The sequence below is a fragment of the Pygocentrus nattereri genome, chromosome 18, assembly GCF_015220715.1.
Source record: "Pygocentrus nattereri isolate fPygNat1 chromosome 18, fPygNat1.pri, whole genome shotgun sequence".
NCBI lineage: Eukaryota > Metazoa > Chordata > Actinopteri > Characiformes > Serrasalmidae > Pygocentrus > Pygocentrus nattereri.
The window spans coordinates 16,789,072-16,804,109 of record NC_051228.1 but is presented as its reverse complement, the minus strand read 5'-3'; the positions used below and the strand labels follow the sequence as shown (position 1 = coordinate 16,804,109).

Genomic DNA, 15,038 nt, shown 5'->3' with positions numbered 1-15,038 from the left:
AAAACAAGAGTTGTTTTTTATTATTTAGGCTTTACAGAAGCCTTTGAAACTGATCTAAAAATATATGAACGCAGAAGATATGAATTCCTCAGTTCACCCAGCAGTGCTCTAAAATTAGATCACATCCTGTGTACTAGATAAGAGAATGTGATATTGAAATTTCAGTGATGGTTAAAAATGATGCGCATCTGGCCTCAGCACATAACAGCATAACGCTTTACTGACTGCAGCTTAAAGCAGAATTTCAGCTGTAATTCAGATTTACCTTAGCAAAGACTGAAGTTAGCATCTTTAGCACTTTTAGCACTAGAGTCCAATGTAGAGGCTAATGTAGCTAACAAGTAATGGAAGTTTGTACCCCAACAATTACTCATAAACGTCTGAGTAAGTCAGAAACACTTACTGCAGGGTTTCTGACACCAAATGACACACTGTTGTTTACAAAAAAGTACAGACAATGCTAAGAATGCATGGCTGCTGCTACTGTTTAAAGCTATGCTAAAACTATTTGTCCGTGGTTAGGGTTAATGTGGAACAGAAATAACTGGAATAGAGTGAATCATCAGTGAAGCGTCAATTGCTGCTATGTTTCATCCTGTGGTCCAAGTGAGGGTGTGAGTCTCTGTCCGAAGCTTACGGATCTGGTACACAAGCTTGTTTGGTGACTTTGCAGACCTGTTGGTCATAGACATCAGCCAGTGGTTAGATCAGTACCCTGCTGTGTAACCACCCTTTCGGGGGTCAGACTTGGCCTCCAGGCGCTTTCCATGTCTACGTATGGCCTGGACTACAGCCCCAATCGGGTTTAGTTCCTCAATGGCATGGTTTTTCTGGGCCAGACCATCTGACACAGCCTGTGGGGGGGACACAGTCACATACACTGAATTATTGCATGTGTGAACAGGAGAACAAAAGGAAGGTAAGAGCATGTTCTCAACAAGAACATGGATTCTGAGTCAGCAACAGCTCTATAAGCCCTGTAAAGCCCTGAACAGATATGACCCATATCTTATCAGTATTGCAGTATGCAATATCTGTCCAAACATATCCAGACAGGTGTAAAGTCTGCTACTCCAAGGTCACTTGCTGAAATCAGCATTTTTAAAAATGTGAATTTCTGTACAAATAGAAGACCTTCTATTTGAGTGATATTTTACATGGGGTTTCTCTACTTTCACCCCAGTATACAAATGTACTTTGTGCACTTCTGGTTAGAACAGACCAATGACAAAATAAATAAAACGTTCTGAACATTTAAAGGTGCAGTATATGATTTCAGTCCAATGCACTTTTTATCAAATTCAGTGAATATTTCCTCATAATGCGCTAGCTCTCCGTTATGTTTGCATGCTGGAAAAAAACAATGTTTGCACACATCCCTGGCTCAGTAAATGGGAAATGAACAAAGTGGCTTGGAATGGGAAAATAACACTACTCCACTTAATCAGTAACAGGTGGAGGGGGAAGGGCTAAGAAGGAAAGATTGCCGAGAAACAGCCAAAGAGGAGAAGATCTGAAGAGCAAAGACTGAGAATGAAGAAAGATGCTAGCGAAAAAGAAGCCACTTCAGCTCATCGAGAGTTGAAAGGCATGAAAAGGGATGAGGAGGCTGCTCTGTTTCTGCTTGACAGGTGGGAACATTAACATAAACATATTCAGATTCAATAATGTTGTTTGGTTGGCATTTCATATTCATATTTGTGGTTTGGTGCATTCGTTGTGAATTACAGCCTTTTAAATTAGGCCAACCATCCCCATAACATGTGTCAACCAACCCATGTTGGGGCTGACCACTTATTTATTAGTCATGCACAAATTCAAGTTATTTTCTAATTGTAATCTAAGATGTTCAGCTTTGCTAATGTGTTGTATAAAGGTCTTAAAAAGGTATAGTTATACCTGTGATGAACATTTAACAGTAGAATACTGTTAAATGTTCATCACAGGTATAATTACACCTTTTTATCCTTTTAGATCAATCAGAACAATTGCTGTGGCTTTTCAACTGCACACCTAGAGCTTGTATAACCTTATAGAAATGCACCAACCAATCTGAATAGATACTCTGGAGGAGTTGCACATGAGCCTAAGGTCTTCATGCCCAATGCCAACATGGGCTAGAGCCCCCAGGATTGGGCTGTGGAGCAATGCATCTGTGTCCCCTGGAGTAATGGAGGTCCATCCATTGCTTTTGTGATGAGCCGGAGTGATCCAGAACTAACCATCCAACCTGACCTCACTTATGCTTAATCAAATGTTCCAACATCTAGAGCAAAGTACCCCCCATTTTAGAATAATCGTTGGAGTTTACAAACCTTTGGATAGTGTTTACCGCGCCGCGACCCTGATGGAGAAGCAGCTTAGAAAATGGATGGATGGATGGATGGATGGATGGGTGGATGGATAGTGTTTAGTGTTTTTCCTGGTTTTACTAGAATTCTTACAGAAGGTCCTGTAAGTGTTGGTTTGTAAGCTGCAGAAACACTTCATTCTAATTCATGCCCGAAAACCCCAACCGGAATCTGAGCAAATGCTCCACTGTGAGCTCTTTCAGGGGATTCCAGAGTTTAAAAGTTGAATTTAAAGATGGTTTATGTTAATATATGTTATTTCCCACAGCAGTGCTCCTGCAGAACTCATGCTGCTTGATGTTTTGGACGTGTAGTGCCTATAGTGCCATTTAAAATTGACTTAGATTGGGTCTGGAAAATTTGTCCATAGTTCTTGGTGAATTTCCTCTCCTACTTATATATTGTCATGCAACAAATTTGAAGTAATTTGTACCTTCTGAGTTGGCTAATTAGCCGATATTGTCAAAAAACTATTACTGCCTTTGCTACCTTAATTTAGTCCTGGGTCTAACACAATATGGTAAATGATGAAACTAAATGTTATATAAGTCCTGGTTCATACGTTCACCCACCGTATCGAAACCAGACTCCACCACAGTGACGTTAGGTTTGAGCTGATTGTGGATTCTGGGTTCCACCACTGCTTTTTTCAGATCATAGTTGAAGAACAGAGAGTTCAGGATCACCTACATCAACACAGAGCAGATTGTGTTACTGATCACATGGGACTGGATGCTTTATCTACAGACTGCTTAATATTATAAAGGAATAAAAATCTATTTCCACCTCCATTTCCCTCTGTTACTCCAGTCAATCAGCCAAGACATGTTTGGCATCAAGTTTCCTTCTTTACTTCTAGCTCTGTCTTGCTAATGTCAGTAGGAAGTAAGACGTAACATGTTTTATACAGCATTAGTTGAGCACTGCATTACATATTCATTGTAATGTAGTGTAGTGAACTTATTGAAAAGTATTGCAATGCACTGTGTTTAATTTTGTTCTTTTTTCTCTATGGGCTTTTGTTTCTAGCAGTATCTGAGCTCAGGACTAGCTTTCTCTCTAACCTATTTGTAACTAGCAAAGATACTTTCTATAGATAAACAAAGCACTTTTTGTACGTCACTCTGGAAAAGAGCGTCTGCTAAATGCTGTAAATGTAAACATAATGGAATTTTATACTGCACCTATTAGTATAGTGCTAATGCATACCTGAATCATTGCACACTGGCCATGAGAAGTTGTTCAGCATCTCTAACAGACTTGATGATTTGCGTGTGTGGTTTCTGACACTGTTGGACTGTTATATATAAACATGGACTAAATTCTAAATTCAAGATATTACAGCTAATCGACTACTTTTGAGATAATAGGGAAAACAGTGTTAGATTTTTCATTAAACTATTACATGGCTTCTTCACATAGCTCACCACAGCAACTGATGTTGTGATCTTTGTCCCACCTGAGGCACCCACCACCATTGCGACTCTATTGTTTTTATCAAAGAGGATAGCAGGACACATTGAGGACAGGGGCCTCTTATCTAAAACACACACAATAAAAAGAATCTAATCAAACCATATGGTCCTACACTATATTAATTTCATTTTTTAATTATCCTAATTTGATTTTTAATTGAACCATTTTCTCTTTTAAATTTACTGTTTTAATCAGATTTTCAATTTTTATTCTCCTTCACTTTTTAAAAATTCTCCTCTGTAAAGTATTTTAAATGACCACAGTGAATGAAAGAAATTCTAAAAATAAACTTGCCTTGCCTCTATGACTCTATACACTACATAACACTATACTATATTACTTTACACTATATTACTACACTATATTACCCCACACTATATGACTACACTAGATTACCCTACATCATATTACACTACGCTCTATAACACTACACACTATATGACTCTACACCATATGACTAAACTATATGACTATACACTATTTATCTATACTATATAACACTACACTACATGACTCTGTACTATATGACTCTACACCATATGACTACACTATATGATTCTACACTGTACGGCTACACTATCTACACTATATGACACTACACTATATAGCTCTACACTATGTTACTCCATTATGTGGTGCTATGCTGTATGGTTCTACATTATATGGCACTACACTAATGACAACATAATATACATAACATATACTGTATTTTACTTTACATTACATGATTCTATACATTTCTACACTACAAAACTAGACTAATAAGAATAGAGAATATATAAGAATAGGACATAAGGATAGAGCAAAAATGTCGACTGGCTTGGGGCCATGAGGAGTGGGTTGAAATCCACTGCTGTACAGCAAATGACTTCAGTACAGCACATCAAAAGCTTCCAGGAACAGACTAGATGAGAATTCCTCACAGGGTTTAATGAAGTTGTTCGGTGAAGGAGAAACACCAAAGCCATTGATGATCAGAGGGGAGCTGAAGTCATCCATCTCATTGTTGAACAGGATGCCCGTGGATGGGGACATGACCTTGGAGCCGAAGCTAAGGGAATGCAGAGGAATCACATCACACATAGCATTACAGCAGTTTAGTCCCGCCCATTTAGCCTACAGCAGTTTAGCCCCGATTATTCAGCCTACAACAGTTTAGCCCCGCCCATTCAGCCTACAGCAGTTTAGCCCTGCCCATACAGCCTACAGCAGTTTAGCCCTGCCTATACAGCCTACAGCAGTTTAGCCCCACCCATTCAGCCTACAGCAGTTATCCCGATCCATTCAGTCTACAACAGTTATCCCCATCCATTCAGTCTACAGCAGTTATCCCCATCCATTCAGCCTACAGCAGTTATCCCCATCCATTCAGCCTACAGCAGTTATCCCCATCCATTCAGTCTACAGCAGTTATCCCCATCCATTCAGTCTACAGCAGTTATCCCCATCCATTCAGACTACAGCAGTTATCCCCATACATTTAGACTACAGCAGTTATCCCCATCCATTCAGCCTACAGCAGTTATCCCCATCCATTCAGTCTACAGCAGTTATTCCCATCCATTCAGCCTACAGCAGTTATCCCCATCCATTCAGCCTACAGCAGTTATCCCCATCCATTCAGCCTACAGCAGTTATCCCCATCCATTCAGCCTGCAGCACTTTAGCCCCACCCGTTCAATCTACAGCAGTTTAGCAGCGCCCATTCACATCAAAGTTATAAGGAGTGTTTCAGTCCAAAATGGTTTTTGAATGAGGTATAGTACAGGACAGCCAATCAGAACTGAGCTCATTTACAATCATTCTTAAAGCGACAGTAAAAAAAAACAGCCTAATTCTAAGGAATAAAGAGAGGATGGAAAATGATTTTGGTTCATGAAAACAATTAAAAGCTGACTAAAATACAAGAAATCTGTATCTTAAGACCCTTAACATTATGAAAAATATACAGTCAGGTCCAAACTTTTGAGTGGAGCTGTAAACCGTCATTAACCTTATTGGACCTCATGCAGTTTAACTGAAAATAAACGCTGTCTGTTGGTTCATGTCTTTAATGAAATGAACTGACATTTGTATTGATCACTCACTAATGATTGATGGTGCTGGTGGCAGCCACTGCGCTGCCATCCTCTGCCACTACAGAAAGATGCGAGGTGCCGTGATCATCTGCAATGTAATATTCTGGCTCATAATAACTCTCCTGCTGCGTGGAGTCGTCTGTGATTTTCTGTCGGATGCCATCGGCGTAACTCTTTGAGGTGATGTTCTGGATGAACTGGGAATAAAGAGAAGCAGCTCATTACAGCAGCCTTATGAAGACAAAACAATAACACACAGCTGCTGACCAAAAACAATGACCACGCGGTGAGGCCTTACCATGACAACACAGGGTTTAGCAAGAAATATGATTATTCTCTTTTATTGCAGTCTGATGTTCAGTGGCTTGCAGCCTCAATTTTCTTTGCTAAAGAACCCTTAATAGTTACTGAAAAATTCATAGTAGATTTTGAATAACTCAAAAGAGATACTGTATAATTCATAGTGTATACTGAATAATTCATAGTAAAAATGGAATAATTAAGTAGTTACTGAATAATTCATAGTAGTTACTGAACAATTCATAGTGCATACTGAATAATTCATATGAGATACTGAATAATTCAAAGTAGATACTGAATAATTCATAGTGGTTACTCAATAATAATCTTAAGATTAATAAGTGAATAGTAAGCCTACAATTTAAGGAGTTTATGAGTAGCAGTGATGTGATTTCTTCTTGTTCTCCTGTGAAGGATTCATGTAGTTCTTCTTCCATGTAAAGACTAAATGTCAGCATGTTTTACTACAGTGTACCTCATCGATATTGAGGAATTTGGGGTCTCCCAGAAAGCTCCTCTTGGCATATGCGAATCTGAAAGCCTCTACTATGCGATGGTAGGTGAGGATCTTCTTCTCGGTGCTGGAGACGCTCTCTGCTGAGAAGCCATAACCTGCAGCAGGAGTCATACAGCAGTGGGAGTTTAAAGAGCCCATCTCATATGTTTTACTCTGATTTTGAGTTCCACTTATAATGTTTCTTTGATTTTATGTACCAAAAATAAACCTTTCTTATATATGTAATGAGCTCTGCTCTGATGGGCTGGTCTGGATTGTGCCACATTCAAAAAGCATTCCTTATAATGTCAGTGGCAGTGGGAGGGGTCAAACTGCAGTAGGCTAAATAGGTGGCTCTCTATTGCTATATAATGAATAGGTGGAAATGTAACTGTTGGTTTGTGTGACATTACAAAAGCAATTCATTCAACAAGGCTTGTTTTTTTTTCAGCTTAGCTTCCACATACAGACTGTGTGGACTGAGGAGTGAATGGTACATTTTAAAACTTTAACAACTTTCACATATTACTTAAAAAAGTGGTTTTCCATGATATTGACCCTTTAATCACTTCTTCTATCTACACCCAGAGACAGTGAGACATTAATAGGCTTAGCCAGTGAGATCAGGTCTGATTAGTGTTAATCAGAAAGAAAAACATTCCTTTTACTTCCATTTACTCCATTCCATTTACTTTAACTGCCACACAGTGTTTTAATATGTAAGTTTCTATTGTTTCAAAGAAAAGCATGTTTTATACTCCACTCTGTCCGCTGAGTCATAAATGAGGCTCTGTGGGTCGTTCTCTACTTATTATACTCTGCTGGCAAAACACAGAGAGAGAGAGAGAGAGAGAGAGAGAGATAAAGAGACCTTTGCTTTGCTGGGGTTTTATTCCCGTCCTCAGGGTGACAGTGGAGAACATTCAGTGCCAGATGTTAAAGCAATGAGAACAGAGAAAAATATTAGTGACAAGCTAAGAAGCAAACCCTTTATTACACTGCTCTGACATATCTGATTTCTTTGAAAAAGAATTTGTGAGGATTAAAGTTTTCCTTTGTAAAAATTAAATAGAGAATTCTTATCAGAGGTGAATGTAGTCCACTTTAAAAAGACTGGAAATGCACAATATTATTGGTAGCTTCTTCTTCTTCTTTCGGCTGCTCCCTTTAGGGGTCGCCACAGCGGATCATCTGCCTCCATCTTGCCCTATCCACTGCATCCTCTAATTTTACACCAACCAGCTCCATGTCCACCTTCACTACATCCATAAACCTTCTCTGAGGTCTACCTCTTCTCCTTCTACCCAGCAGCTCCATCTCCAACATTCTTTGCCCAATATATCCACTATTCCTCCTCAACACATGTCCAAACCATCTCAACCTGGCCTCTCTGGCTTTATTTCCAAACTGCTCCACCTTCACTGTCCCTCTGATCTGCTCATTTCTAATCTTGTCCAGCCTTGTCACTCCCAACGAAAATCTCAGCATCTTCATCTCCGCCACCTCCAGCTCAGCCTCCTGTCTTTTAGACAGAGCCACAGTCTCCAAACCATACATCATAGCATTGTTGGTAGCTTAGTCACAAATAAAGTACTCTAAACACACACTATAGAAAAAATAATCTCTTTAATAATATAAGGGTCAATGCCTATTTTAATACAAGAAAGGGCATCAAACGCAATGAATCATACACATACTGTAACCTCAACTTCACATAACTAGAATGTATATTTCACAGAAATTTGCATTTATATTATTATTGTCATTTATTATTATTATTATTATTGGAAAAAATTGTATGGTACTTGAACTAGTAAAACTGTTGAATTACAATAAAAAGTGGTACTTTCAAGAAAGTTAAACTGTAATTTTACAGATATTTACTATCAGTGACTTTTTTGTGTGACACTTTTATCGTTACTGATCAGGTTTTGTCTGCTGCCAGACTTAGTATACAGTATATACACTATATTGCCAAAAGTATTTGCTCATCTGCTTTCACACGCATATGAAATTAAGTGAGATTCCATTCTTAATCCATAGGGTTTAATATGATGCCCACCTTTTACAGCTATAACATCTTCAACTCTTCTGGGAAGACTTTCCACAAGGTTTATAGGAATTTTTGACCATTTTTCCAGAAGCGCATTTGTGAGGTCAGAAACTGATTTTGGACAAGAAGGCCTGGCTCACAGTTTCCGCTCTAATTCATCCCAAAGGTGTTCTATCGGGTTGAGGTCAGGACTCTGTGCAGGCCAGTCAAGTTCTTCCAAACCAAACTTGAAAACCAGATTCATCCATCAGATTGCCAGCCGAAGAAGCATGATTCATCAATCCAGAGAACAGGTCTCAACTGCTCTAGAGTCAAGTGGCAGCACTTTACACCACTGCCTTTGATGCTTTGCATTGCGTTTGGTGATGTAAGGCTTAAATGTAGCTACTTGGCTAAAAACCCATTTCATGAAGCTCTCTACACTGTCCTTGAGCTAATCTGAAGGCCACATGAAGCTTGGAGGTCTGTAGCAATTGACTTTGCAGAAAGTTGGCAATCACTATGCGCCTCAGCATCTGCTGACGCCGCACAGTCATTTTACATGGCTTACCACTTTGTGGATGAATCGCTTCCACTTTGTTATAATACCAGTTGACTGTGGAAAATTTAATAGCGAGGAAATTTCATGACTGGACAGGTGGCATCCTATCAGAGTACCAGCCCAATTACAATGAAGTTGGGTGTCAGGTGTAGTACCCGTTGTCGCCACCAGAGGCCAACTTCACCCGAATACTGACATTCTCCCTCGTTGCACCCTGACCCCTCACCTGCAGCTCATTTCAGCTGACTATTTAAGGACCTTCAGTGCACTGACTTGTGTGAAGTATTGCCAGTTTACCTGCATACCAAGCCTTGTCTCCTCATTGTTTATGTTTTTGGATTGCCTTGACCCTTTTCTGTACTCTTTGACTTTGCTTCTGGATCTCCCTTTGGTGCGTTTGCTGGTTTTGTGTTTTTAGATTAAACGGGGTTATGGATTCCAATCAGCCTGGAGAGTCTTCCTCACATTGGGATGTAAAACACAAATAAAAACAGAATACGATGATTTGCAAATCCTTTTCAACCTATATTCAAATGAATACACTTAAACAAATTCACCAATAAAAACACACACACACGCATTTTCTAAGCCGCTTCTCCCTCAGAGCTGCGGGGGGTGCTGGAGCCTATGCCAGCTGTCATTGGGTGGTCAGGACAGGTCGAGGGTCCATTGTAGGGCCAATAGGAGAACAGCATTGCTAAAAATCCACCAAATGGAGAATGGCATTGCTAAAAATCCACCAGTAAGAAAATGGCATTGCCAAAAATCGACCAATAAGAGGACAGAATTTCTAAATACCTACCAATAGGAGAACTGCACTGCTAAAAGTCAACCAATAGGAGAACAGTGCTGCTTATAATCGAGTAATAGCAGAATGGAATTACTAAAATCATCATGATTTAATTTAATGAAATATTGATTGTTGGATAAGTGTTGGATTTGGTATATTGATTCGGTATGAACGTTGATTCTGTAGGTATTGGATGGCAACTACAAATACTACTGGGCTTCCTCGAGGAGACAGAACTAAAAGGTTAAGTCAAAACATTGACAAACATAAAATCATCAATTACTGTAATATCATTGGTACTGTCTACAAATATTTAAGAGCAAATTAAACTCCCTGCTCACAGCCCAGATAAATGGCTTTTTAATATAGATTTTTATCAGGTGCCCAAAACTTTTACTTCTTGATGCTTTTCTGTGCTGAGCTTAAAGGTTTAAAGGCAAATCTGCCTGAAAGTGTCCAATTTGCAGGCATCAAATTCAAAATGAGTGAAAATTTGCGAAAAACAATAAAGTTTATCCGTTTGAACATTAAATATCTTGTCTTTGTAGTGTATTCAATTGAATATAGGTTGAAAAGAATTTGAAAATCATCGTATTCTGTTTTCATTTATGTTTTACACAATGTCCCAACTTCACTGGAATTGGGGTTGTACATATATATATATATATAGACACTAAAGACACTGAATTCTTAATGTTCATCTTGAGTCTTTATCTTTTTTTGCCATTTTGTTAGTTAATAGCTAGACAAGACTGTTGTCCGTGTTGCTATGTGACCACCAGAAACAGCAATAAATGGCAGCATTTAAGACCACTTACTGTTAAATCTGTTAGAACACTCAGCAAAACTTTATTTTACTGCAAAGTATTATTTTACTGCTACCTTAAATATCGTATTCTGCTCTGAAACTACAAGGGGGCAGTAAAAGAGACGTTTGCTGCTCACCTCTGGTCTAATAAGTACAGCTAGTGTACAGATCATCAGAATTAAACCAATTTAAAGAACTTGACGGTTTTCTAAATTTGTCAAGTGAAGGACGAACTCCTCAGAACAGGCCAGCAGTGAGAACACTGGTGACAGTAAATCAGTCAGAGTTATTAGAGTGATAAATGCTGAAAGGTGTTAGTGACTGTGAAAGTGGCTGTCCTGATCATCTGGAGGTGGAGCTATTTGTGTTTAATTCAAGCTGAAAATGTTTAAAGATCAGACTTACACCTCAATGACTTAATTATAACAGACAAAAGTTATCTGATTTACTGTACTTTACTAAGAAAAACAACATTTTAACACCTTAAATGGCGAAGGCCCACTGGTGGACCCAAAGTTTTATTACACATTTTTCAACCTAAGAATAACTCCAGTTTGCACTGAAGCCCCTGTAGTTACTGAAAAATAATGATTTGCAATAAGAAGTATAAAATAAGCCTTCAATGATATGTAACAATGTTAAGATCAGTAAGCTTACTATAGTAAGCTTTTCTTAGCTTAGCAGCTTACATGTATCTTGTTAAATAAACAGAAGCCTATGATCGGTCAGTTTGTGTGTTAGTGAAACGGCACATTCCTGTCAAAAATCTTACAGATTCTCTGACTATAGGCTTGTAAGACTAGCTAACATTAATCCAAACATTCACAGGCAACTTCCCCAAGGAGCTGCCTAGGCCTATGCCTTTATGACCCTTTGATAGTTGTGTACACCAAGCTGCAGCAGCCACAATTGTAGAGACTTCATTAGAATCCAGGGGGCAGGGTTTATATACAAGTCACTTCTGATAGGGCAACCCCTCTGACACACTTGTCAAATGAGAGAAAACATACCTCAGAGGCACACTACATACCATTTCACACAATTTCAACAAAACATGGAATCTGCAGCAAACCTGGAATCTGCAGCAAAATGGTGCACAATGTTTTGAGGTTGACCATGCTCCTGATCTTGACTCAGAACTGATGGGTTCTCCCAGGAGCCTCTAGGATACAGAATCTCCTTTGTAGTGGCCCCAGTGGTGCAGTGCAAGCGTCAGTGGAGAGAACTGGGAGCTGACGGGGTGTCTGAGGTTTTCTTTTTGAGGGTTTATAAGGGATCTGAGCTGACAGGCTGCTGAAGCGAATCTCCTGCTGCCAGATAGCCGTGAAAAAGGGTTTTGACGTGTGGGTTCGTTTTATTCTGAGCTCAGTTTGTGTCCAATTAGGGGATAGTGCCAGGCGCTGGTGAGAGAGACAGAGGGCAGTTGAGTGGGCGGAGAGTAAGCGGAGAGTTAGCAGAGCAGCGGGCAGACGGACTCTAATTACCCATCACATTAAAGTTTGGAGCCAGTCTCGTCCAACTGATCCACGCAGGACGCTTTCCGGCTGTACATGGAGCTAAAAACACAACACACTGCAGACCAACACTGGACCTCAGATCTGCTGACCACTCTCACATCAATTGGACACTTTCAGACAGATTTGCCTTTAAACCTTTAAGCTCAGTGCAAAAAAGCATCAACAAGTCTGTGCAAAAGTTTTGGGCACCTGATAAATCTATATTAAAAAGCCATTTATCTGGGCTGTGAACAGTACCTATGATATTACAGCAAGTGATGATTTTATGTTTGTCAATGTTTTGACTTAACCTTTTACTTCTGTCTCCTCGAGGAAGCCCAGTAGTATTTGTAGTTGCCATCCAATACTTACAGATTCAACATTCATACCAAATCAATATACCAAATCCAACACTTATTAAATCAATATTTCATTAAATTAAATCATGATGATTTTAGTAATTCCATTCTGCTATTATTCGATTATAAGCAGCGCTGTTCTCCTATTGGTTGACTTTTAACAATGCTGTTCTCCTATTGGTAGATTTTTAGCAATGCTGTTGTCCTATTGGTGGATTTTTAGCAATGCTGTTCTCCTATTGGCCCTACAATGGACCCTCAACCTGTCCTGACCGCCCAATGACAGCTGGCATAGGCTCCTGCACCATACCATGACCCAGAAAGATAAGCAGTTCAGCAGTGCTGTGTTTTATTGGTGAATTTTTAGCCATGTCATTTTGAGCTGATTGGCCTCTCCCACTCCTGTCCATGTGCTCCTGTTGTGTTTCAGTCTTCCATGTGCGTCTGTTTACATGTCCATGTGCTTCTTTGTTTGGGTTCCTTCCTAGTGCGGCCCCCTTGTTTTCTGACTCCTGTTCCACCTGTGTCTTGTGAACCCTTGTTAGCCTTTGTGTATTTAAGACCTGTGTTTGCCCCTTGTGTTTGCTTCTTTGGTCTTTGTTTGATGTATGCTTGTTTGTATGTGTTGTTTGATATGTGTCATGTTTGAAGTTTGATGTTGTAGATTGTTTGATCTTCTGGCCCTGTTTTTTGTTTGACCTGTTTATTTTCATTATGTCCGTCCCACCTTATCTTCGTGTTGGCTCTCTGACCACGGACTGTCTACACCCTGATTTTGGATTTGCCCTTAATAAAAGTCGCTTATCTCCGCATATGCGTCCGCCTCCTCGCTTCCCCACATTGCACATTTTCTTATTGGTAGATTTTTAGCAATGCCATTCTCCTATTGGTGGATTGTTAGCAATGAGGTTCTCCCTTTAGGGCATTATTAGCAATGCTGTTCTCCTATTAGTGGATTTTTAGCAAAGCTGTTGTCCTATTGGTGGATTATTAGCTGTGCCATTCTCTTATTGGTGGATTTTTAGCAATGCTGTTCAACTGTTGGTGAATTTTTAACAACGTTATTGGTTGATTTTTAGCAATGTTTTTTTTTGGGTGAATTTTTGGCTGTGCTGTTCTCCTATTAGTGGATCATTAGGAATGTTATTCTCCTATTAGTGGATTTTTAGTAATGCTCTTCTCCTATTAGTGGATTTGTAGCAATGTTGTTCTCCTATTACTGGATTTTTAGTAATGCTTTTCTCCTATTAGTGGATCTATAGCAATGTTGTTCTCCTTTTAGTTGATTTTTATTAATGCTTTTCTCCTATTAGTGGATTTGTAGCAATGTTGTTCTCCTATTAGTGGATTTCTAGTAATGCCATTCTCCTGTTGGTGGATTTTTAACAATGCAGTTCACAGAATAGTGAATTATTAGCAATGCTGTTCTCTTATTGGTGGATTTATAGCAATGTCGTTTTCTTACAGGTGAATTTTTAGCAATGCTGGTCACCTATTAGTGTAATTTTGGCAAGGCCACTTTCTTATTGGTGGATTGTTAGCAATGCTGTTGTCACAGTTGGCTCCTCCCACTACTCCATGTGCCCTTTTGTTTTAATCTTCCATATGCATTTGTTTTGGTTTTCTAGTCCTGCCCCTCATTTCAGGACTCCACCCCTGATTGTCTCCACCTGTGTTTGCACCTGTCCCTCTTATTACCCTTATGTATTTAAGCCCTGTGTTTGCCCCTTGTGTTGGCTGGTCTTTGTCATATGCACAGCTGTTCAACTATTGGTGGAATTTTGGCAAGGCTGTTTTCTCATTGGTGAATTTTTTTGCCATGCTGTTCGTCTGTTGCATGAGATATCTGTGTGAGGACAGCAATAATGAACAGTAATTGTTTATACTCTTACCTTTGAGTATATTGAGTATAAGAATGAGTACGGGGCCACTGGATGGCGCATTGGGCACAAACATGGTGAAATCACCCAGTGACACCTGAAGAGGGCTTTCATTCAGTACAGGAGTGTAACTCAGCAGATCCTCCAGAGTTATTATCCCACCTGAACACACACACACACACACACACCTGTTTCACACCTGCATCATATATTCATAGTCATAGTCTTATTTATTATAAAGTCCATTATTTTATCATCTTTGGCATAAAGTAATTCGGTAGATGAGCATCTCATAATTTTCCCTAAATTCATTTTACACCTTTCATAACCTGCATTAGCACTGAGGATTTTAGCATGCTATAAAACTATAAAATATCTTTTATAGTTGTCTATGGAAACGTTTAGAACAG

The 15,038-nt window shown here is 39.3% G+C and overlaps 1 protein-coding gene across 4 annotated transcripts in view; it reads right to left on the bottom strand.

Annotated features, from left to right (window-relative positions):
- Positions 1–15,038, bottom strand: part of ggt1b (gamma-glutamyltransferase 1b) — a 31,346-nt gene continuing 16,308 nt past the window's right edge. For all 4 annotated transcript variants that reach the window (XM_017693614.2, XM_017693613.2, XM_037547551.1 and 1 more), the window contains 7 exons: positions 14,641–14,790; positions 6,681–6,817; positions 5,915–6,102; positions 4,751–4,878; positions 3,779–3,891; positions 2,924–3,037; positions 1–854 (listed from right to left, as the gene is read on the bottom strand). In XM_017693614.2, the coding sequence (XP_017549103.1) occupies positions 708–854; positions 2,924–3,037; positions 3,779–3,891; positions 4,751–4,878; positions 5,915–6,102; positions 6,681–6,817; positions 14,641–14,790 (977 nt within the window). In that variant the 3' untranslated portion in view covers positions 1–707. The remainder of the gene's footprint in view (positions 855–2,923; positions 3,038–3,778; positions 3,892–4,750; positions 4,879–5,914; positions 6,103–6,680; positions 6,818–14,640; positions 14,791–15,038) is intronic.